This window comes from Pseudochaenichthys georgianus, chromosome 8 (assembly GCF_902827115.2).
Source record: "Pseudochaenichthys georgianus chromosome 8, fPseGeo1.2, whole genome shotgun sequence".
Lineage (NCBI taxonomy): Eukaryota > Metazoa > Chordata > Actinopteri > Perciformes > Channichthyidae > Pseudochaenichthys > Pseudochaenichthys georgianus.
The window spans coordinates 23,007,148-23,033,023 of NC_047510.2; the positions used below are offsets into that span (position 1 = coordinate 23,007,148).

Genomic DNA, 25,876 nt, shown 5'->3' on the forward strand with positions numbered 1-25,876 from the left:
CTCAATTCACTCAAAGTTAAAGCTATCTTAAGTTCTTCACCACACCATCTCAATGGCACAAAAGAAACCTATTTAAATCGACCTACACTGTGCTTACTGTATACCAACAAAATAGTCATTTTATTTCTAGAGAAGTAGGCCTACAATGGGCAGCAATGAATGATCAACTGATCAAGGACCTGTGTGTACTTTTTAGCAAGTTAGAAAGCAGAAGCACAACGCTTGAATCCAGAATTGTCTTTGAATTATTAAGTATTTATTTTCAAGGTAAAAAATGGTCACAAATATATAAGATTGGTAAATAAATGCATTTGATTGTACATTGAAGATAAATATGAGGTATCAGCTGTATGAAGAGGCAGTTCTAAAAATGTTATAGTTGTTGGGGAAATATTTTCCAAGGCCCATAACTTTGACCAAGTTTATCAGTTTATCAGACTGAGCACACACACCTGTAACCTTGGCTGCGGTGCTCTCTGTGTTTTGTCTCCCAAAGTTCCAGCTCTCCCTGTGTCTCCTTCCTGAGTCGGTGCACTCCCACTGCATTGCTACACAGAATTTTCTCCCACAATAGTAATATAACATTATTTCTAAAATACAATTTCAGACAACTTCATGAGAATAGGACAAATGCTAGCTGATTAATAAGAGTCAAACACAATTTATTTTTACGAGCAGTTATAATGCAGTCCCCTCGCTCCATTTCTCATTGGCGTCTAACGGCACACAGCTCATGAGGTGACGGGCTGAGGGTGAAGCCCACAGCTGGAGTGAGATCCAGTTCATCCTCTGTAACTCCAGGTGGAGGAGTGTAACGAAAGCGCTGGAGGAGGAAGGTGAAGAAGAGGAACAGCTCCATCTTGCCAGACTCTCCCCCAGACAAACCCTGCGACCTTTGAGAGAAAAATAGATTTGCATGTAGTTAAAATGGATCACATCTTTAGAATGGTAATATATTTAAATTAGGGCTGTCAAAAGATTAACATTTTAATCAGATTAATCACAGTTTAAACATTAATTAATCATGATTAATCACCATTCGAACTATGTCCAAAATATGCCATTTCTTTATGTATATTGTTGTGGGAATGGAAAGATAAATGAAAGAAGGCGGATATATCCATTTTGATTTAACATACAGTATCTATGTTTATTATAACATTTTTCTGCGTGTCAAAATGAAAGACAGCCCACACACCTATCAATCATCAAACCGTGGGGTCTTAATTCATTACGTGTTGATTTCTATCAACGGGGGAGTACTTCAGAAAAGTCGACAGACAGCGCGCGTTAGTGGAGTACTTGTGACCACAGAGTGTGAACGTTGTGATCAGCTGCTTTAGCGCAGTTCTCCAGTGAAGGGGGGGAGTCTCCCTCCGCAACCGGTTGGCGTAGTTTTGGCACAATTCCGTTGTACAGACTGACGTTAACAGCAGCCCTGTCTGTGCACACGGAGACCGACTCTGTCGTCCGGTGATCTAACCGCCTTCTGGAAAAGCTTCACAAGTACGTCGGTACGCAAATGCGCTTTGTGACACAAGTGACGGTACACATTTCACATTACGCACATAACCTGCGTACCAGTTATGTACAGCAAAAGTATTCTCCGTCGGGACTTCCTGCAACAACACCACGCTGTTATCTTGATTCTGATTGGCCATAAGAAATTATCAAAGATGTTCTATTGAGAAGACGATCACTACGTGACAAAAGTTTTCAAAACCGTTTCTGGTCTTCGGTATTTCCAGACAAGTGGCTACTGAAATCAATCTTACTAACTGCTGTCTGTGCAATTTACTCCGCGCGAGTTGGCAGACTTTATTTTGCTTACTTTAACATCATTTTTCATGGTGGGGCTAAGCCATTTCTTGGTATGGGTGCATGGGCGCGGGAAGGGGGGTGCTGAGGGCGCTGAATTATTATTTGACGGTTATTGCTGCTCCCGCTGTGCATAATTCAGGGTAGGATTTTCACGGCGGCCATGACGGCCATGGCCGTCGTAGCCCCTCGGTCTGGCCGGTATGCCCCACAAATAATTGTACGTCCTACGGCCACCATGGCCTGTGTGCCCCTGATACTGTTCAAATCTCGAAGTTGCTTTAAAAGCGACAGAACAGTGTTTTCTGAACTGCATTATGCTGCGTTCACAACGGACGTGATGCGAATATTCTCATCGCTCTAACCGCTGAAGTTTCACCGCGGCTGTCAGCTGTGTTTACTCTTGTCATTCAAACAGAACGCGCTGGAGAGGGGGCGGGGCTTATTTCCATGTAAATACTGTGGTGGAAACCAACTGTGACAAAATGAACATATTTTACCGTGATTTATTGTAATATGAAGAGTTTATCGCCGGCCACAAGAGGGCAGCATCACTGCTGTCGCTGCCGGATATGCCGTGCTTTGACCCGGTAGTGCCTAGCGGCCATTTTAGTTCATATGTTGTTCATTCACTCCGCCTCGAGTTGAAACGTTCATCCACTCACTCATGTAAGACTGTTTCCACTACTGTTCAGTGTGTCTTTAATATATTGAATATATGTGTATTGGTCATGACATGCATGTATGTAATACTTTGTCAGCTTATCCTGCGGCATTGCTCTGTTTCATCTTTGTCATTAAAGTACCAAGACTGACATTGAGGAGTGTGTTTCTTCATGACGACACCATGGTCATTGTTGGATGCCCTGTCCCCGGCTGTGAGTTTGAATCCCAAGACTTGTCTGAAGCACTCGTCATTGCTATATTGACGATTCATGGATTTAGCCACCAGCACGCAGCGCCTGTCATGGCCGCGCCAGCCCAGGCCCCAGCCCCTCACGGCCGAGACTCGATCGGCCCAAAGTTGATGTGGGCGTGTCGATAGAGGAATGGAACGTGTTCATCCGCCGATGGGACGTATTCCGCGCCGGCTCAGGCATAGGGGATGCCCAGGCCCCCTTCCAGCTGTTTCATTGCGCTGGGCCTGTACTTGGAGACAGCCTGTTGAAAGCCGCTCCCGACGCCGCTTCCGGACCCTTGCCAGACCTAATCACCGTCATGCGTTCCCTAGCTGTCATCCCAGTCGCTACATGCGTCCTGCGCACCGAGCTACTTCAGCTCCGCCAGGAACGCAATGAGACATTCCGTGCATTCGCTGCCAGAGTGCGGGGTAAAGCAGAGACATGTGCATATAATGCGGTATGCGAGTGTGGTAAGGACGTGGACTATACCGACCACATCATCCGTGATGTTCTGCTCAATGGCATTTATGACTCGGACATACGCCGCGAGACGCCGGGGACACCTGACGTCCCGGTTAAGCCAGTTAATGACGTAATTGCACTCGTCGAGAACAGAGAGATGGCCCATAACGCTCTCCCGTCGGCCTCCCTATCAGCCATGTCGTCATTCCGGCGCCTGAAGACGACTCCACAGACGAGCCCCGCCCCGAGCCCTGCGGACGGGGCTAAATGTGCCTCGTGCCCGGAATGTAAGAGCGTCTTTAACGTCTTCACGGAGGGGCCTCGCGGGTGGAATCCTAAACCTCACCAGGTGTGCATCGGCTGCTATAGGGCCCGCCGACGACAGAGGCGTCAACAGCCGTCGTCCGACAGTCCACAGGCCGCCATGGGGTCGGAGCCGGTCTCCCAGGTCTCATCGGTGCAAGATGGGGCCCGCCCTGGCCGACGTCACAGGAGCCATCGCCGACGCCGCGCCCCGACGTCGCACGGATGTGTCAACAGACAAGCACCTATCAGACTCGAGCACCACATCTTTTCCAAGGGCGAATGGAGACGGGCCAGGCTGAGAGACCACCCCCGAGCATTAATCACCATCTCGATGGACATGCCAGTCGGGCTGAGGGATGGCACCGGCAACCGGGGCTCGGCCGACGGAGCTCGGATATCCGCCGTCACGGACACTGGCGCGCAGTCGGATCTTTGGTCGCTGGAGGAGTTCCTGGCCTGCGGTTTCTCGCGGGACGACCTGCGACCCGTCAGCCTCAGCCTGTCAGCCGCCAACCGCTCCCCTATATCCATCGAGGGGGCGTTCTTCGCTAGGCTCTCGACAACCTGCAGTGGGGGGCGTGTCACATCCTGCCGTTCCATGGTATATGTGAGCAGCTCGGTCCGGGCCATGTACCTCTCTCCTACGAGTCGTTGCTCAACCTCGGCCTCTTGCCCGCGAACTTCCCATCGGACGACGTTGCAGGGGGGCACAAGGAAAGGCGTAGCCCTGACACGGATGACACGCCAGACCAGCCCTTGTCCGTCAATGCGACAAGGTCAGCCAACGGCGGCTGTGTGGGGCCAGGTGACCCCCGGGACGCCCAGTGCACATGTCCTCAGCGCACGGTCCCCCCGGCGCGCCCCGTAGCACTGCCATTCCCTTGTAAGCCAGAGAACAATAACAGGATGAAAGATTGGCTACTCGGGAGATATGCCTCGTCAACGTTCAATACTTTCCCCCATCGAGCACTACCATGCATGGAGGGGCCACCAATCGAGATGCACGTGGACCCCGCAGCTACACCTAGGGCATGTAACACCGCGGCTACAGTGCCTCTACACTGGCAGCGGAGGGTCCACGATGACCTACTGCGGGACGAAGCTCTTGGGGTCATTGAACGTGTGCCATACGGCGAGCCTGTGACGTGGTGCCATCGTATGGTAGTCACTCGGAAGCACGACGGTTCCCCACGCAGGACCGTGGACCTCTCCCCCCTTAACAAGTTCAGCCAACGTGAGACCTTCGCCACTGAGTCCCTGTTCCACCTTGCACGCCGCGTCCCGAAGGGCACCTGGAAGACCGTCACGGACGTGGAGATCTACGACATGCAGAAGCGTACCTGCCTCCGCCCTGACTGGTCCATGCGTGGCATTGGCTACTTCCTGCTCCAGCAACATTGTCACTGTGCCTCGGGCATACCGGACTGCTGTCCAGGTGGATGGAGGATCACCCTCGCGGGCTCGCGTTTCCTGTCACCAACTCAATCAGGCTAAACTAACCTTTAGCTGCTCCGTCCACACTCACAACAACGTGATATCATCATCATATAGGCCAGGGGTCTGCAACCTTTTTGACCAAAAGAGCCATTTTGGTCCTTTTTCCAAAATAAAATGTTGTCTGGAGCCGCAAAACATATTTCATAGTTTTTTATTGTTATATCAGACAAAAACTACATTTTTTTTGCATTTATTAGGCTATTTATTACATGATATAAAACTGTTAACCTCTAATAAGAAACAAATAACTCTTATAAGGAGAATTAAAAATAATACACAGGCCTACTTTAAAATAAATTAAACACAGCACTTGGGGAGTCCTCTGCACATTAGAAGGGAAAACAAATATTATTAAAATGGGCCCACTTTGATATAAAGGGTAGGTAAGAATGGAGAAACCAGCTCCAGTGCGCTAGAATTTGAAAATACACAACCGGAAAAAATATGCCTCTTCCTTCAGACTTTCTTACAGAGTCCCTCCTCCAACACACACGAACGCGCACATGACCAATGAGGGCACGAGATAAATTTGTGCACAGATGGAAGGCTGACAGGCAGGTAGGCCATCCAGTTACTTTAGCCGGGCCGAGGCAGATGATTGGTCGTGCTTTTTACAGCGCTACGGCTTCCACAGATTAATTTTTGTATGTATTTATTGTCAAAGCATTTAATATATTCATTGCTATCGGGACGTTAAGAGCATTCCATGGAATATAACAAAAAGTGTTTTCTGAAATAAATGACATACCCCATTGAATTATGACTGAAGATCGTCAGCTGGCTTCCTCTCCCTTGTTGTTCCTCGATACATAAAGGCTGCACCACCGTTGACAACTTCTCTCTACATATCAAACATACCGGTAAACCAGCATCGTTTGCTGTGAAAGCATATAACTCTGTCCACACAGAATTAAATCCTGTGTTCCTCCGGTACTTTTCTTTGATTTATCCATAGCTCGCTCATCGAGCCGGGGGTCAGGTTATTCGCCTGCAAGAAAAGACGCTCGCGCGGGACCGTAGCAGGATGTGACGCATATTTTAGTTGACCTACTTAAAACCGTTTTGTTTTTTATTTATGTGTCACAGTATCACCTCAAAATACAAGATACGAAACATTTTCAACCATGCAACAAAATATAAATAGTCCTACAAATACTTTTATTTTATTTCCTTCTTATTTTTGTCTAAACTCAAGGGAGCCAGAGCAGAGGGCTTAAAGGGCCGCATGTGGCCCGTGGGCCGCGGGTTGCCAACCCCTGATATAGGCCTATGTCTCCTTAGTATTACCGTATATAAAATAAAATACTTTACTTTGAATAATTAGTGTTTGGAATGTTTTCCATATACTACTTCTCCCATTCACAAATCCAAAATCAAATCAAAAAATCTAAATCTATTAATATGTAACAAATATATTCCATTTCAGAGCAGAAGAAACAGCCTTCAAGGGTCAAACTCTGCACATCATTCAGCAGTGCACCGTGAAGTGTGTGTGTGTGTGTGTGTGTGTGTGTGTGTGTGTGTGTGTGTGTGTGTGTGTGTGTGTGTGTGTGTGTGTGTGTGTGTGTGTGTGTGTGTGTGTGTGTGTGTGTGTGTGTGTGTGTGTGTGTGGGTGTGTGTGTGTGTGGAAATAGCGCATTTAACAAAAAAAACGACGTTATTCAGTTTTTAAACCAAAACGGGAAAACAGATAAATCAACGTCTTGGTTTTGTTTGTATGATTTACGGATAATCCAGTGATGGGAAAACGAGGTGAAGGTGCATTATGAAGGAGGTGTGTGTGTGTGTGTGTGTGTGTGTGTGTGTGTGTGTGTGTGTGTGTGTGTGTGTGTGTGTGTGTGTGTGTGTGTGTGTGTGTGTGTGTGTGTGCGTGCGTGCGTGCGTGTGTGTGCGTGCGTGCGTGTGACACTGGCATTTGTTTTCAGAAGATATTATGATAGTGACGTTCGTTCCGGTGCACGTCCGACAGCATTTATCACTACATCGAGAGTAAGATTAAACTAATTTATTTTGGGAACACCCGCATATAGCTACCTATAAGAGTTGGCCAGATGTGTGTAAATTACTGTTCATGGTCATTTGAAAACAAATGCCGGTGTCACACACACACACACACACACACACACACACACACACACACACACACACACACACACACACACACACACACACACACACACACACACACACACACACACACACACACACACACACACCTTGGTGACTGGACATCTCCTTCATAAAACTAATAAAAGGGGGAGTAATCGGGCAGTTCGATGTGTGTAGAAGTGTGTGTGGTTAACACGTAGCAGCCTGCAGTCACTCGCTGTTCTGATGAAGGTAAACAGCGAAGGCGGTGCATAAAAAGGCACAGCTCTCGGCGCGCTGGTGCTGCACTTCAGAAGCGGAGTTACACGTCCCGCTGCCTCCTGATGCTGCCTGCAGCCATTTCATGAAGTGAAGGAGGTTTTCCTTCTATAAAACAGCTGCGGGCAGCAGATACCGTGAGAGTCCCGGACATGAATTCATAGATCAAGGCAGACTGGTTTACTCTCCTGTTTTGCCAATCCGGTGCAAAGGCAAGGCAAGGCAAGTTTATTTATTTATTTAGCACTTTTCAACACAAGGCAATTCAATGTGCTTTACAAAAAAATGAAAGACATTAAGAAAATGGCATTTAAAATCAGTCATTAAAAAGAAAAGCTAATAAAATAAACATATAGCTCTAGACCCCTGGTCGACATGTCCTTAAAATGAAGTCCGAGTTTGAAATATATCTCAAATAATCCCGGGGGAGCATACCCCCGGACCACCTTAGAGGAGGTGAGGTCCGCTCTCCACTCGTAAAACAATAGCACTTTACCCCGGCCCTGCCTATATGCCGTGAGCTGATTATCGAGCCTTCATTGTAACAGTCGCGGGTGTACTGTGTATTTGCGTGTGGGGAGTGCTTTTGTGCGTGCTCTATAGTGCCCGTAATAGTGTTCACTGGAGTCCAGCACCTCAGCACCCCCACTCAAAATACCTTCCCGCGCCTCTGTATGGGTGTAGCCCCAGCCATACCCTGGCGCTGCCACTGGTGGGATGTATGGGGCGGGCCATTCTGCACATGCGTTAAATATTTTAACGCAATTAATTCAAAAAATGTATTACCGCCGTTAACGCGATCATTTTGACAGCAGTAATTTAAATACAAAGTTGGTACCTGCAGAAAATGGCATGAAGGCGTCCCTCCTGCAAAATGTACCCTGCTTATCCAGGAAGTGGGAAGGGTTGAAAGTGTGTGGTGTTTCCCATTCACTCTCATCATACAGGACAGAAGTAAGAAGAGGAAGCACAGTAGTCCCCTGTAGGAAAAAGCAGAGAGCAAGGTGTATCATAACAAGTATGGAGAGAATGAGAATCTCCAGCATATTTTGTTGTGGCTAAGTATTGAAACACCTTAACACCTGACCTCTTTGATGAAGTATCCTTGGAAGGTGACATCTCGGCTGGTTTTATGAGGAATGGCCATGGGGACAATGTTGGCCAGTCTCTGTATCTCATGGATGACAGCATCAGTGTACGGCAGGTTCTTCCGGTCATCGACCCCTGCCTGACGGCTTCCTATCACTCTGCTCAGCTCCTCCTGGACCTGGTCTGAACACACAAAATCAATAACTGTTAATAATATATATATTAATACGTTATTTGTATCTTGACTAAGAGTTCACAGCCCTGCCAGTGGCTTTGTGAAGCTGTACTTTTGGGATAAAATGCTAAAGTCAGCATGCTAACCTGTTCAAAATGACGATGCTATCAGATGTATCGTTTACCATGTTTACCATAATGGTTTATAATCACTAAACGCAAAGTGCAGCTGAGGCTGATGGGAATGTAATTTGATTTACATTTCCTCTGCCTTCGAAATCTACAGAAGAAACAGTTTCTGTAATATAGTTTAAAGGGGACCTATCATGCAAAATGCACTTTTGTACGTCTTTTATACATGAATATGTGTCCCCGGTGTGTCAGGGAACTCACCAAGTGTCAGAAAACACAACCGTCTCTCTTTTCCTCCATACCCACATTTCTAAAAATGGGGCTGCTACGGATCTGATACAGATTTGAAATATCTCTGACATCAGAAACAAGGAGCTCCGCCGATAGAGTGGCGAAGTCCCTCCCCTTCCGGTGGACCTCCATGGGACCTTATTTCGAAAAAATTATGTATTGAAGTCAATGGAGAGAGAAAGATTATCTTTCGACCCCGTTTCAATTGTGCCACGAATTACACATATGTTTGTCAATTGAAAAGATCATTTTGCAAGTCAAAGAAAAAAATGTTTTCGTAAAACTGTGAAGTAACACATTTGTTTGTGTGAAACGCTCAATGAACTACATCTCTGGTCTCGCAGAACAACACATGTCACCAAGATGGCCGTCACTACTTGTCTTGTCAACAAAACGATTGACTACCCTCACTATCACCACAATGAAACACGTCCAGAAGAATGTCATGCAAAGCTTCCTGTCTGCCTTCCTTTGATTCTCTCTGAACCGCCTGGTCTTTTGAATGTTTAATGTCAACCATTTGTGCAGAAAGCATGAAGTAGAAAAGATCGGCAATCGCCGATGCTAGCGTTAGTATTTCTCCCTCGGGCTTAAATTGTGTGTTATAGAATGATCACACCGGTGACAGTACTCTTCAAAGGGTTCACGAAATATGACTACTACTCTTACTGTTTAACATTTTGGGTTACTTAATGTTACTTCATATTAAGGCGAATAAAAATGACAAGGCTGTAATGCTAACTAACGTGCTAGCTACTAGCTAGGTAGCTAACTTGATCCAGCCACTCCTGGTCCTTTCATCAGACGGGAAGCGAAAGAACGAGCAAGACCCATTGCTGGTATGATAACAACCTGGTACTAAGCACACAGGCATCTTGTTAAATTTATCTTATCTTAGCCAGCGCCATATAGATAGATTATATCTATATGGCGCTGATCTTAGCTATCTCTTAGTGGAGGAAAACAATTGTGACATCACTTACGCAACTCTGTGTAATTCATGGCACAATTCAAACGGGATCGAAAGATAAGTTTTGTCTCTCCATTGACTTCAATACATTATTTTTCCGAAATAAGGTCCCATGGACCGGAAGTAGATGGGCGTGACTTCGCCACTCTATATGGGCAACTCTCCACCTATCAGGGGAATGGGGGGTTGCCGTGGCATGGTAACAGTATGGTAACAGCATGGTAACAGCATGGTAATAGCATGGTAACAGCATGGTAACAGCATGGTAAAATGACGCTCGTGCCTCGCCCCCCTCCTTTGCAGGGCGGCGTGGTCAGCTGCAGCTCATTTGCCACAGAATCAGCCCTTGCAAAAACAGGGCTGGAATAGAGCAAATAGAGGTGTTTTATATAGGTATGGCCCTACAATATATTATTAAAATATAGCATGATAGGTCCACTTTAAGTAAGACTGGTATTCCCTGAAATAAAGCCTGCATAAAAACACAATCTGTAAAAAATAGAAAAAAAGGTTTCAAAAAGGGTAGTGCAGGGAGACCTAAAACTACTGTACTCTTGTTATCTCCCGGAGGTTACTTAGCTTTATTTCAATGCCTGCTACTTTCCCTTTAAGTAGTTTCCAGCATATATGGTTTATCGTAATATATATATTTGAACTTATATAATAATACCTAATTTAAACTTGATTTATTTGATGGGCATCCACAGGTGCAAATATAAATGCACGCCTACAAGCCTCATCTTTATTTTACCTTGTACATGCGGATATTTAGCCATAAGCAGCAAACCCCATCTCAGTGTAGTTGCTGTGGTGTCGGTACCAGCAGCAAACAGGTCGGTTACTGTAAATATCAAATTATTCTCGTTGTAGTGAGTGTCCTTCACACCAGAGTCCTGAGAGAAAGAGCACCCACATATTGTTATAAAATACAATGTTCTCTTTGTTTGATGCACATGCAGTGAGGTTGTCTTACTTCTTCTTTCTTCTTCCGAATCAGAAAACAGTCGACAAGCCCTCTGCAGACGCTAGGGTTCAGAGTCTCTTTCAGATTCTTAACTAAAGCCTTGACATCTCTTATGCTCATCTCAACATTTTGTAAAAGCAGCTGACGGTTCTTTATCCAACTGACCAGCCTGGGAAACATGTTGTAGAGCTGTGAAAACAAAAAAGATGAATGAAGAAAATGCACACCCAACATATATACTGTACAGTATATTCAATGTTAAAGGTGGGGTAGGTCATTTTGGAGAAACCAGCTCGAGTGAGCTAGAATTTGAAAATACATAGCCGGAAAAAATGTGCCACTTCCTTACAGAGCCCCTCCTCCAACACACACAAACGCACACATGACCAATGAGGGCACGAGATAAGTTTGTGCACAGATGAAAGGCTGACAGGCAGGTAGGCCATCCAGTTATTTTAGCCGGGCCTGCTAAAATGATTGGTCGTGCTTTTTACAGTACTACGGCTTCCACAGATGACAGATGTATTTTCTCGAGCCGGTTTCTCAAACTTACCTACCCCACCTTTAAGACACACCTGATCAGTTATTTGATACAGTAAAATAAATGTTTCCCATCTCCATAACTTTAGTTTCAATCATTCTTTTATTGTTTTGTCAGTTAAATGTTACCCTAAAGCAACTATTTAGGCTGATACTAGAATGATGCTCCACCTGCACCTCATGTAAAGAGATAATGGATGTTTACCCAAACATTCAACAACTGAAGTTACCTACTGTAACTCCAGCTTCTATCGCTATTGGGTAATCCCCCTGCGCACCCGCGCAGCACTGAAAGACTTGTAGTCCACGCCCACCCGCAAGGTGGGCCCCAGCCTCGGGCTCCTTCCGGTATAAATAGGAAGGAGGCCTGACAATCTGCTCCCATACAAAATAACTTTTCTTCAGCTATTCGTGGATCCAGTGGGGCCCAGCACTTAGAGGGCTACGCCAATACTCATAGAAGCTGGAGTTACAGTCGGTAACTTCAGTTCTATTTCGTATATGGCTTTGCCCTCTAAAGCTATCGCTATTGGGTTAAGGGCAAAGCTTGATGTAGTCTGCTCCCCACTGGGTCCGCACGGTACTAGAAGCACAGACACACCTGCTCAGATAATAACCCATGCCTATTGCGCCATGCGTAATGGCGCATTGCCGTCCCTGGAATATAGCATAACATGAATATTTTCCATGAGGGGACGAAGGCTGGGAACAATCCATACCTGCCGCTGTGAAAAAGTAGAGACGAAGGTCATACTTTGCCCAGTGACAAAAAGAGGGGGAACAGCAGCTCTCTGCGTGCAGACAGGCAGGAGAGCGCACGGCTGGATCCCTGACGTCACTCACTCTGACAAGACACTCCGTACAAAATGTGTCAGAGGAAAAAAAGGAAACATCCCTCTCATAAGAGGGAAAAAGGGCCACTCTCCGCGTGCCGAGAGGCAGGAGAGAGGCGCACAGCTGGATCCTTGACGTCACTCACTCTGACAAGACACTCCGTACAGGGTGTGTCAGAGAGGAATGGGAGACATCTCTCAAATTGAATAAATGACCAAGATGCAGCAGTGCAAATGTCTTCCACTGACATTCACTCCTCTGGTGGAGTGCGCATTGATGTTCTCCGGGGGATCCACCCCAGAGGAGACATATGCCTGTGACACAGCTTCACACAGCCAGTGTGACAGCCGTTGTGCAGACAGAGGCTGCCCGATCGGGCGCTCTCTATAGTGCACAAACAGGCGCTGAGAATGGCGCAAGGCAGCCGTGCGCGCCACTAGCAGGACAGCGCGCGCACAGGAGATGAGACGCGGCTTCTTCCTCCGACCTGTGAGGAGGGGGAAAGAAGCCATCAAAGGTGATCACTCTCGACTCTAAAAGAGCTTGTGATGACCTTAGGCATGAAGCCGGGTTAGGGCGTAAAACAGCTGAACTGCCATCTCCTTGGATCCGGAGGCATGACGGAGCCACAGAGAGAGCAGACAAATCACTGATAGAGCCAAAAGTAATACTTTGGCTGACAACAGTTTAAGGGGAACCTGATCAGGTTCAAATGGGGCTTTGCTTAGTGCGCGTAACACCAAAGAAAAATCCCACTGAGGCGCCAGTGCGCGTGACACAGGTCTGAGTCTCCGTACTTCTCGCATAACACGGCTGCTGCGCTCTGCGAGCCCCTCTGTTCAATTCGCCGGGAATATACATTGCTCTGATGAGACAGCAGCCGCCTGGCTGCGGTCAGAAGCTGCGCAGATCGTACTCCTCCCTGGCGATTTAGGCTGCTTCCATAGCCGTGGCCTGTTGTCTGTGCAAATCAACACATGTTTGATTGTACAGCAACGGGGCGACTCCCCCGTTCTTTTCCGAGATTTAGAAAAATAGCGGAGTAAAAACCGCGCAAGACACTGTTCCTGGGATGACAGGAGTGTTTCTTGTATCCCATGGAACTGCTGGGGGGTGAGGCTTCTCTGTGATGTGCCGTAATGGTCGTCATGGTGACGAGCCACGCCATCGCCGCCCGTTGCCCGTGAGGCAAAAGGGCTGCGAGGGAGTTTCCACACGCTGCATTTCACTACACAAAAGCCTTCTCTACACAAAAAAGCGAGCAGTCAGGAAATATCCGAACGGCAGACTGGTCTGGTCTGATATTCCCTGAAATGAGAAAACGCAGGAATTTCCTGTATTTTGGGATGATGGGTACGTGGAAGTATGCACCCTTCAGGTAGAAGTGAACCAGTCGTCCTGGTGAACACATTCCAGCACCTGTTTGATCGTCAGCATGTGGAATACCAACCCAGTCTCACAAAAAAACGTGTAATAACTACGTTGGTCCACAACGTAGGACGTAGTATTTCTACGAAAACGCCTCTGAAATTGTAAAATCCCTACGTTTTTTTTCACCATTCATTCCAATGGCTGGCGTCTATGTCACGTGATCTTCACATTTCTCCCTGCAGAATAAAAAAACATGGCCGAACATCGTTTTATTCTCGGTGTAAAATGCCTATTTAAAGTTACTTTGGCCATTAAAATGCGTTTTGATGTCATTTGATGCGAGAAATATGAGTTGTTATTTCAGATTATGTGTGCAGTGGATGTACATGATCTTTAGTTTGCTAGTTATTACGAAGATTACTTCAGGAAATGGTGTCTATACAACGTTTTCATTGTTACCAAGGTGGTTGCTAGGGACGCTGCTATCGATATTATTTCTGTTATGTTGTGTAACTGTTTAATGGTGTTATCTTTATTACTACCCCCTTCCCCGTCAAAGTATAGTGTTGGTCCACAGCGCACTGCAGGGTGTATCCTCTGCTTATCAGCCTGCTCATCCATCTGTCCATCAGACACACGCGCTGCCACTCTGAGAAAAACTCTGAGAGCGGGCGCACGTGCTCAAGATGTGTTTTTGGTCGTCATGGTGACGAGCCACGCCAGAGCCCCTGCCGCCGCTCCCCGTGAGACAACCCAAGGTGTGCTTGGACCGAAAGGGCTGCGCCGGGGCCTCCACACGCTGTGTCTCACTCCGACTCTCATCAGGAGGCGCGTACAACCTCAGGGGATGGATGGAGGTGTGTGCAGTGCTGCCCACATGAGGCGTTATAACGGCGCTCATGGGTTTATTAAGGCCGTGTGTAGGAGGCGTATCTCGGACAGAGGAATGCCGCGAGCTCTGCAGGTTATTAACCGATAGGTTCAAACCAGCAGGCTTCTGCAGGGAGCCCTGCTGTCTACTTAATCAACAGATTAGTGGCAGCCGGTTTACACAGGGCGTGAGGCAACCCAAGGTTAGGGATGTCCCGATCACCTTTTTTTGCTCCCGATCCGATTCCGATCATTTGATTTTGACAATCTGCCGATACCGATTTTTCCCGATCCGATCTTTATGCAATGCATTAAGAGAAAAAAAAGGTAACAGATAACGGCTGGTCATCCAACGCGATGAATTCAGCTATCTTGGCTGTTATTGTGTTGGCCTTTTCACTGTTCTGGGGCAGTTTCTCTTTTCTTTTAAAAGTCTCTGAAAGTGTCGGTTGTTTCAGTGCCGTTACCTGAGTGGCCGCTGTGTACTCGTCGTGTTGTTGTTGGTGTTTGTTTCTCAGGTAGCGTATTAGATTGGTCGTGTTGAACGTAGCTCTGTTCTTTCCACCACGCGGAAACTCTGCCTTGCAAACATTGCATCTGGCTGTTACACTGCCTTCGCTTTCAATTTTATAATACTTCCAAACTCCTGACATTTTTTCTGTCCCGACTCCTGAGTCACCAGCTGAACGTAGCCTCTCGTTAGCTTACTGCTACTATTAGACACTGCGCCCACTCTGTTGCCAGATTTCAGAGAAATAAGCAACCAGGTCTATGAAAACAAGCCCAAAGAAAGCAACATATACATGATGTTGTGTAATTTGAAACCGAAACTAAGTCCTCAGGATGACTTTAAGACGTGAACATGGTCATTTTTGTTTTGTAACATTAAATCAGAAAAAAAGAAATTATAAAAAAAAAAAAAAAAAATATCCCGATCCCCGATTTTTTGAAAATCACGTGATCGGCTCCGATCCCCGATCACGTGATCGGATCGGGACATCTCTACCCAAGGTGGGCTTGGACCGAAAGGGCTGCGAGGAAGCCTCCACACGCTGCGTTTCACTCCGGCTGTCATCATGAGGCGTGTACACGCTCAGGGGATGAGTGGAGGTGTGTGCAGTGCTGTCCACATGAGGCGTTATAACGGCGCTCATGGGTTATTATGTCCGTGTGTAGGAGGCGTATCTCGGACAGAGGAATGCAGCGAGCTCTGCAGGTTATTAACCGATAGGTTAAAACCAGCAGGCTTCTGCAGGGAGCCCTGCTGTCTACTTAATCAACAGATTAGTGGCAGCCGGCTTAATTACCGGCTCTGCTTCCTCGGAGGCTCTCGCGGAGCAGACCAGGAGCGGGGGAGCCTCACTCCCCTTTGACTCGCCGCTGGGAGACCCTGTCTCTGGGGTGGCGGGGGACGTGGGACGGAGCCCCTGCAGCCACCGAAGGGCGAGTCTGATGCCGAGGTGGTTGCTGTGGGCGTCTCTCCGCTTGCGGCCTCCTGAGCCGGCGTGGACGCCGCGGCTGCTGCGGGCGTTGGTGCCGCTGTGTGCGCTCAGCAGGCTGGAGCTGGCGAATGCCGTCCGCCTGTTCCGCGGCCGTCTTCATGGACTCCACCATGGCCTGGAACTGGGGTCCGAACAGCCCGTCCGGGCTGATTGGAGCGTCCAGTAGCACTTTTCTGGCCGTCTCCGTAACAGACAGAGGTGGCGCTGGATCTGTGTCACCCACGCGGAAATCCTCGCCTGGGAGACAGCGACGGACGCACACAGAGTGAGCGCCGTGCTGGCTGCCTTGCTGATTTCCTCTGCCTCGGTGGTGGACCGCTCTACCAGTGTCACCACCGAGTTGGAGAGTAGCGCGATGTTATTCGCCGCCGCCTGAAAGGCACACTAGTGCACCCGGTAGGCCTGGCGGCGACATAGCCTACTGGTCTCTGGGGGAGCTCAACGTAGGGCGCCGTCCGGCGATTATGTTGGCCTGTCTTACCCCAAAAAACGCCGTCAGGCTCGGCTCCAGAGAAGGGGTGGTTGGGAAACCAGCATCTGTGAACCCCTCCACCTTGGTGAGGGGAACAAATGTGGCCACCGGAGCCTTCAGCCTTCAGGGTCCTCGGGTTCGCCGCCGCCCCCTCCTGGAACATCCTGATGGCCGGGAAGCGTGGCCAGATCGGGTCACTCCTGACCGTCTGCACCCGCGAAAAAAGGAGCACACCTCCTGAGCTCGGGGAACGGGGAGATCTCTGCAGGCGGCCGCCTTGCGTATGATCTCCGGCAGTTCCCCTAGGATGCCACCTATCGCCAGTAGCGCTGTGGTGACGGAGAGGGGGAAAGAATGTTCGACCGCCAAGCTGGCACCCTGCTCCGACTCGGAGGGAGGGGAGAACCGAACGGTGAACCGTGGAGGGAGGCGGGCACTCGGCCCCAGGGACACGAGGCCCCCGTCCGCAGCAGCAAGAGCGTCCGCTCTCCGCTTCCTGTCGCCCGAAGGGAGACGGGCGCAGTGTGTGCATGCTACCTACTGGTTTAGAGCCGCTTACGCGTGCTCTGACCCCAGGCAGGATTCGCATACTGCTTTTATCTGTGCTGGCCATAACTCATTATGAACCCAGAGCCACATGAGGGACAATCTCTCACACAATTGTTACTCATGTTCAGGGGCGGCGCCAGGGGGGAGCTAGGGGTGCTGAAGCACCCCCCAAGATTGCCAAATCACTCCCTAAGCACCCCCAAGAAATATGTGGGTTTTTTTTCCCCCCGAAAATTCTTACAGAAAATTCGGGACATTGTACGAAAAATCAGCACACTCAGCTCGGATAGTGTGCAACATGATTGCAGCGTCCAGGCAGCCCCCGTTCGAGCATATGCCTTGAGTTGCACATAGCTCCAACGATCCATCACTCACACACACACACACACACACACACACACACACACACACACACACACACACACACACACACACACACACACACACACACACACACACACACACACACACACACACACACACACACACACACACACATATTCATGAGAATTAGTTGTCATTGTTCAAATGATAATAAACATTAGCATAAAGCATATTTGTCCACTCATATGTTGATAAGAGTATTAAAAACTTGAAAAATATTCCTCTAAGGTACATTTAGAACAGATAAAAAATGTGCGATTAATCGCGATTAAATATTTTAATCGACTGACAGCCCTATGCAAATGTGAAACAAATGTTTGACCAAAAACATAAAGCCAACACAGGTGATATGATTAGGCCAATGGCCAGCACCCATTAGATTTTTTACCTACCCATAGGCTAAATTACTTTGTGACACTTGAGTGACTTCCTGTTCCCAAATTATTTGCTAACAGCAAAGTGACAAATGGATCGTTTTTAGTCCTTAAACGTCCACGTGTGGACACTCAATCAAAACCAACTGAAAGCGAGAGGGATTCTGCACATAATATGCCTCGTGAGTACAAGTAGCTTAGGTCTCTGTGTTTCATTCAAGCTCTGCTCTGTGTGTGTGGCACGAGCCATTTTGTGTGCGTGCGCAAGCGAGCGAGAGAGAGCTCGCGCATCGGTGGTTAGCATCTGGTTGCTAGCTAGCCAAGCTAACGGATATAAGGAGCTTTTTCAACAAGGTGGAGAGAGAACTCTCTCCTGTCAGACTGAGTCTCAGATAACCATGGGCGTCGCAGCCATTATATGAGGGTGGGACAAGTAGTCCCCCCCACTTTTTCAAATGATTAGTTTAGACGCCCCCACTTTTACCATGTTGGATGAAAGTCCGTGAATCGGTCTATCCACTCGCCGCACTTTGTAGAGCGCTGTGTCAGTGCTTCACTATCAAATCCATTCCACTTGCTTATTGAGAGAATGCCCAAATCAATGAAACTCCGTACCATGTTTTCACTGCTACTTTGTACCAAGGCAGATTCTCACATAGCACGCATGTTCAAGGAGTGTTGTTGACAGCTCAGATCTGTTGTATGAAGCGATGTAAGCGGAGGTAAGGCACACACACCAAGTGTTCAGGACATTGTTAATACAGCGAAAATCAAAGCTGACGATCTCTTGGTTTGATATGTTTTCTCCCCCAGACAACATGGACATAAGAAAAAAAAATTCAAAGAAGAGGAAAGTAAGTAATCAGCTGGTAGCAGTTAATCAGTTAACAGTGATGGCGGCGGGGCGTCTCACTTCTGGAGAGGAGTTTCTCTTTATGTCATATAGAGAGATACAAATACTGAATAGTTTAGATGAGAAAAGGCATCGAAATGCCAGGTTACTAGTATTTATCATGTAAACAGGGAACATGAATAACACGATCTCTCTGTGCTCATGTAAACACCATATCCCCAATATGATCATAACCGACGGCTTACTGATGTCCATGTAGACGCAGTCAGTGTGTTTTACTGGAGCCTCAGTTCGATGAGAGATTATTTTCTGAGTTCTTTAACTTTGGTACTCTCTCTCAAAATGGTAATGTGCATTATGTTTTAATTATACTTCTTATCATTCAGAAGCTTTTTGTGTGTGTTTATGTTTTACTGAGTGCTTATAGGCAATTTCCATCCCAGTATTCAGTTAACTATTTATTTTCTGTGCACATTACATAGACTAGCTAATATTCTACCTACTGCTTGGGACTTTGAGTCTTCAAAATGTCCAATGTCACAGACTGGGACTTACTTTAGAGTCAGTTGTATTTACATTCAGTATGACTTGTTATGATTCAATGTGATGAAAGAGTATACTGCTCAATAAATAATGATCACTTCACCACCTCTCTTGACATCTAGGCGCTTGAGAGCGAGTCAGAGGCAGAATACAGGGACAGTGGAGAGAGGTCCATTGCTGAGGTGAGTGATGAAAGGCAAATGACAGTTTAGAGTAAATTGTGATCCCAGAATTTTAAGGAAATCAGTGGGGATATTGAACAGGAAACATTTCAGTCAAGGGGCATCATATGACCAATATAGACAGAAGAGCAACATTTATTTGAACATTTAAGTCAATGATACCATTCCTAGGTGAACTTAAAGGAATGGTATGCTCATGACACTCATTTTTAAATAATTATCATCCGATAAAACAGACCAGTCTCTGCCAGTCTTTTTTTTTTTTTTAATCCGACGACATTATCAGTGATTTTAAACTGATTATATACCGAAATAACATCAACACTGTGGGCGCCGCCATTTTCCGGACGTGACGTAAACCATGCGTTTGGTTTTCGAAGACACGTTGATCTCCATGTTATTTACTGTAGTTTCTCTCTTCAAATATGCCTCACTGACTGTATCGCGAAATATTGCCACAATTCTGATAGGAACAATCCACGGAATGCTCGGTTCCATCTGTTGCCAAAAGGTAAGCGTAAGAAGTACATTCAGAGGCAGTGGCTAGCGAAATGTGGCCGGCCCGAACCGAGAGATTCACAGGCTCATGTATGCAGCGAACATTTCAAATTTCCGGACGACTACTCTGAGAGTATGATAAAACATAACATGGGATTTATGGAACAACCATTACTTAATGGAGATGCAGTACCATCGGTCTTTCTGGTGTCATCACCGACCAGGACAGCAGTTCGGCCAGTTGAGAAATCGCCCTCTGCAAGTGTGAAGCGACGGAGGAGCAGAAGTAGTGCTCGGAGTAAGAATAAGGTATGTTATAGCGCATTTCCATTGCAGCGGCTAGCCCCGTTTTAACGTCCTTTAGCGTCCAGGCCAGGACAGTTTTTGGTGGCTATTCCATATAGCGTAGTACCGGCTAGTGTGTATTTCCCCCCAGTTTTTTCCGGCCCCATAAAATCGTGATTCTATGGCCAGGGACAACGAAGCTGAGTATGCTAAACTAGAGAGGGAATCGCTAGCAAGGGTGGTACTACATGCATACATATAGTATCTTATATCATCTTCCTATTATACACACATGCATTTCCAAACATTTGGACTACCTATGTTGCAAATGTATTATCTTTTCAATTTCCACACGGCATCTATTGCACGTCTGTCCGTCCTGGGAGAGGGATCCCTCCTCTGTTGCTCTCCCTGAGGTTTCTCCCATGTTCCCTTTAAACTGTGGGTTTTCTTCGGAAGTTTTTCCTTGTACGATGTGAGGGTCTAAGGACAGAGGGTGTCGTATTGTCATACTGATATGTATGGCTGAATTCCCCCATCCAATCTCTTCACATTGGTCAAAACGTCTTCCTCTGCTGACGAGTCCGAACTCAAATACTCCGCCATGTTTCCGTGTGTTGACAAAGTGAACGCATGGATGACGTCACAACCATCACGTGACTACTGAAAATGGCAAAAATGGCGGCGGCCAGACGGAATATACAGGTTTTGATAAAAAAGAGCTATAAAATCATTATTTACCGGGGAATATCGCTGATTTCTTCAGGGTATGGTTTAAACATAATGTTTCACTAAATACTGAAGTTTTGATTAATTATCTAATGAGTGGACCATTCCTTTAACATATGTATGGAGTCAGATCAGTATCAATATTAATAAATGCTCACAGAAGGATTCACAAATGTATTTTGCGATTTATATATAAATGACTCTCCACAACAATATCTCTCAATGCACTCGTAAATATGTATTGTTGTATATAAATGTAAAAAAATGGGCATTTAAACTGCTTTTTATTAATTCAAAGACGGCTCTGAATTAATAATCAAATATGTTTCCTTTCTTCACTACTTGATGAAATTACAAAATGTACCCATCATTTTCCTCATGCTAGTATAGCCACATAAAAACCAAACCACCTGTTAAAATGCATCAGAATACAGGAAATCTATTTTTTTTTCGTGGTGGGCGACCCCCACACCCCCCCGTTAAAAATGTCCCCCCCACATTCAGGATGCTTCCTACGCCCATGCAGATAATAGATAGTCTAGTTATCTCAGTGGGTCTCAAACAGTTTGTTTTAAAAGGGGAGTGATTTGTAAAATATCTATAAAGAAATAGAAAATCTGTTTACAGTTCTGTTTCATATGTATGTTGAGAGATACAGTATATCCATAGATCTCTTCATTTTGCTCTCAAAGTGCACCAGATTGATGCTTTTAACTTCAATATTTAAAAAAAAAATCTTCCCCACTAGAGGAGGTGAGGACCCTCCTAGAGGAGGTGAGGTCCTCCCCACTTGTAAAAATAGTACTTGACCCCTGCTAACACCTATATGACGTGAGCTGATTACCGAGCCTTCATTGTAACAGTCGCAGGTACACTGTGTGAGTGTTGCAGTAGAAAATTCAACGGTAGCGCTGGTGCATTAATGGGAAACCAATGTTTGAGCACCCTCTATGAAACGTCAAGCTACCCCACAGCACCCCCTAGAGAAAATCTCTGGCACCGCCACTGCTCATGTTTACTCTGCAATTGAAATGTCTCTTGTGCTTCAGTAACGGTGTGCTGAAGAAAATAGGGTAGTAGATTGTCGGGCCTCCTTCCTATTTATACCGGAAGGGAGCCCGAGGGTGGGGCCCACCTTGCGGGTGGGCGTGGACTACAAGTGTTTCAGTGCTGCGCGGGTGCGCAGGGGGATTACCCAATAGCGATAGCCTTAGAGGGCGAAGCCATATACGAAATAGAACACACACATTTCTTACACCAACCAGCCCAAATCTGTATAAAAGACATGAATACAGTACTAAACCTTCTATTTGACTTTCTGCTAAAAGCTTATGGTGTTGACCATTTGCAAAAATATTCAACAAAAGCTTTCATGTTGTCCCTAAATCATGTATTTTTCAACCGAAGCAGTATGAGGCCTACCTGGATTTGTACAGATGCAACAATGCATATGGACTGGTTGGCTCTTCTGACCATTTCCTTGAATCTGGGGTCATTGTATTCGAATCTGCTTCCATACACGATAGAGGAGATGATATTGGATGTTGCATGATTCAACGGGCGCGCTGTATCAAATGGTTTCCCTGTAAAATGGCATTGAGAATACTGATATTATTAGGATTTCAGAACAAAACAAAGAGGGCAGCCTTTTAATATTAAAATGAACCTCACCATGATTTGCCTTTGGTACAACAAAACTGTAAAACATGGGTGATGAATAAAAAAATGCTTTTTACTCCATACCTTTATGATCTTCAAACATTTGGGTCAGATGGTGGCATTCCTCTAGGATTTTTTGCTCCGCTATTCTTTTGCCCATGCCAAAGTCTCTCAGGGTGCTGAGGGCAAAACGTCTCATCTCTTTCCATGATTCTCCATTTGCTAACAGGATTCCTTTTAAACATGACATGCATGTTAAATATAATCTGTAGTAGTCATGTCTGTACTATTCAACACAATATTCAAGTGTGATTTGACTCACAACAAATAATGGTAGGTATTATCAATACAATGTTTTTTCTATTGTTTGAAAGATACTGTATATTAAAGATTATGTAAAGGTAAATCCTACCGTGACCTTCATTCATGTCATAGAAAATAGGGGAGATTTCTCTTTCACCAAACTCTTCTGCATTGCTGACCAGAGCATCCTTTACTGTCTTGTATCCAGCCAGCACCACGACTTTATTGGTTCCAAAGTATACCGTAAACACAGACCCATATTTCTTTGAAAGCTGTTAAAAGATGTAAAACATGTGAGATGGCATCAGTAAACAATGTTTTGCATGACCTGCAAGTGAATCATTACAACTGTAGCGGCCAAAATCATATAGAAATAAAACTGACAATTAACTTAAAATAACACTGCCGCTGAGGCACTAGTTAGCGGAACTTACGCAGGGCAATGATCCAGGTCTAGACAAGAGTATCCGTTTGTGCATTTTATTATGATCCAATATCATTCAACAGGTTTCCTATGGTTTGTTCCTTAAGCCTTTCCTTTCTTGTGGCTGGAAAACCCTGGTAAAAAAACGTTTGCCTACTAGTGCTCTAGTACTACTATTTTAACTTACGACAATAATAGGCTACATTTACAATAAACACTATAAACAGCAAGAAAATAAATGTTTAAGTATTACATAATATAAAGAGATATATAGCTCTAACAACAACAACAACAACAACAACAACAAATGTATCAAAATGGATTTGCTTTAGGATAGCTCACCTCACAGAGGGTTTTGTAGGGTCTCTTGAGATCAAGATGCAACAGGTTACCAAGCAGGGGAAGAGGCCTCGGTCCTGGGGGCTCCTTCCCTATTTCCTTGGTGATTAAACTACTGGATACAAGATAGAGAATGAGCAGGAGAGCCACCAACCCCAACAAAGTGGTGGGATTAGAGAAAAAGATGAGAACAAAATCGTGCCAAAGAGACATTTGTTCTGCTGTTGACAGTGCTTAGCCCTGCAGATAACACTGTGGTGTTCACGCTCCTCATACAAGCACACATCATGTGGAATATTGATGACTGAGCTTTAGGTAACGGAGCATTATGGGCTGGTCCCCGCCCACGAGGACGGTGTTTGTGGCACAGATCCAATCCTGGCAGTCAAAGCAGAAGGACTTGTTTTAATTGGAGATTAATGTTTTGGAGGCTGAAGACTTAAGGTTAGGATAAGTCTCCAGGAAATGCATGTAAGTCAATGTGTGTGTGTGTGTTTGTGTGTGTGTGTGTGTGTGTGTGTGTGTGTGTGTGTGTGTGTGTGTGTGTGTGTGTGTGTGTGTGTGTGTGTGTGTGTGTGTGTGTGTGTGTGTGTGTGTGTGTGTGTGTGTGTGTGTGTGTGTGTGTGTGTGTGTGTGTGTGTGTGTGTGTGTGTGTGTGTGTGTGTGTGTGTGTGTGTGTGTTTTCCAGTGTTAGGAGATGTGGTGAAAACAATTTCTGAACTAATACAAATCAAAAGTGTTATATTTTCAGTGTTGGAGTTGGGAATTGTTGTTTCAACTCATGTTAAGTGTCATTTAACTCCAAGATATTATTATTCAAAACGAGTTGGTGTTGAAACAGGGAGTCAATTGTTGAATTCTCCAAACAACTCTAGAGTGTTGATTTAATTACAAAACCAGTGTTACAATCTCTCTTTCTGTGAATCACTCACTCACTGGCTGTTGCTCAGTTGGGTGTGGCTTTGACTGTGCGCAATTGAGGCAGGAGACCAAGTCGGAGGAGCAAACCACCACATTCTTTGTGGAGGATAAACTGAAAAAATTGTAAGTACTTCAGTCAATGTTTCGAACCAGTAGCGTAGAGGTATTTATTTATTTAGCTGATTAATAAACCAGGGCTTAACTCCAGCTACATAAATACTAATGCTTTTACGGCTGCTGTCTTCGCTCCACGTGCTAGTAATATTGAGAGGGGTCTGCCTGCAGGCCTGCACTCTCAGGACAGTTCCGGTGCAGGCTGCACTCTCAGGACAAGTGACGATTCTGACGAACACATTTTTCCTCACCCCCCCGAAAGACTTGTTTGATGGAAGTTTTCAAATCACAATGTCCGCTCACCGTACACTTTGGGTTGGCCTTGGTCAAGCCCTTTTGATCCCCCCAGCCTGGTTCTCGTAAAAGTTGACTTAGCCATTTTTCGCTCAAATGACAACATGGAGGAATGTAACGGGAGTTGACAGGGGACTCTGCCCTCCTCATGAGTGCCTATTTTCGGACACTTTTTTTCACTTTTCCCCCGGTTTTATTATTTTTTTGGCTATTTCACCCGGTTTCTACCGGGGACACTGCCCGGTCTCGGGTGTCCCCCCACGGCCTGTGTCCAACCCCCCGCCCACTCATCCATATGTTAACGGATTTTGACAATTTTTGTTGCATTTTTCTCCTCTCACTGATCGAATGGCAAACGCGACCCACTGTCGGAGGGCCCCCGCGCCGGCCCGGCCTAGTGCCGGTGCTCTGGCGGTCGGTTCCTCCGAACTGCGGGTTCGACTCTGATGGCCGGGAGGGTGTGCTGCGTTGGGGTGGGGTACTTCCCCCACTCTGCGTGTCTCTTCCTTCCCGGGCCGGCCGATATGAAGCGTGACCAAGACGCACCGTCTGACTCAGGGGTCCCACGGGTCCCGCAGCGGGGTGGAGGATCCCAGCTGGAACCTCCCCACCTCCGCCGCGGTGCACCCGGCAAACACGGTTGTTTCTCGAACCCTACACTCAGGGCCGGCTCTTGACAATTTGCTGGCGCCCCAGCCAGAGAATCGTACAATAGAAAATATAAAGATCAATAGAGTATCCAATGAATACACAATAGAATGAGGGGTGGACGTCACATCCTCTGGGGGGTCCGGGGGTATGCCCCCTGTTGGGTTCAGAATTCCAGAAAAGACAGACAACTTCTAAGTTGAACTATTTATTGTA

The 25,876-nt window shown here is 46.3% G+C and overlaps 1 protein-coding gene across 1 annotated transcript; it reads right to left on the reverse strand.

Moving 5' to 3' along the window:
- Positions 1 to 640: 640 nt before the first annotated feature.
- On the reverse strand, positions 641 to 23,940 carry LOC117451538 (cytochrome P450 2K1-like). The gene is given in 10 exon segments (XM_034089899.2): positions 641 to 861; positions 864 to 893; positions 8,191 to 8,332; positions 8,440 to 8,624; positions 10,760 to 10,901; positions 10,982 to 11,161; positions 22,381 to 22,541; positions 22,702 to 22,851; positions 23,030 to 23,192; positions 23,687 to 23,940. Coding segments are annotated over 10 exon segments (1,518 nt in total). The 5' UTR covers positions 23,897 to 23,940; the 3' UTR covers positions 641 to 706.
- Positions 23,941 to 25,876: the final 1,936 nt, after the last annotated feature.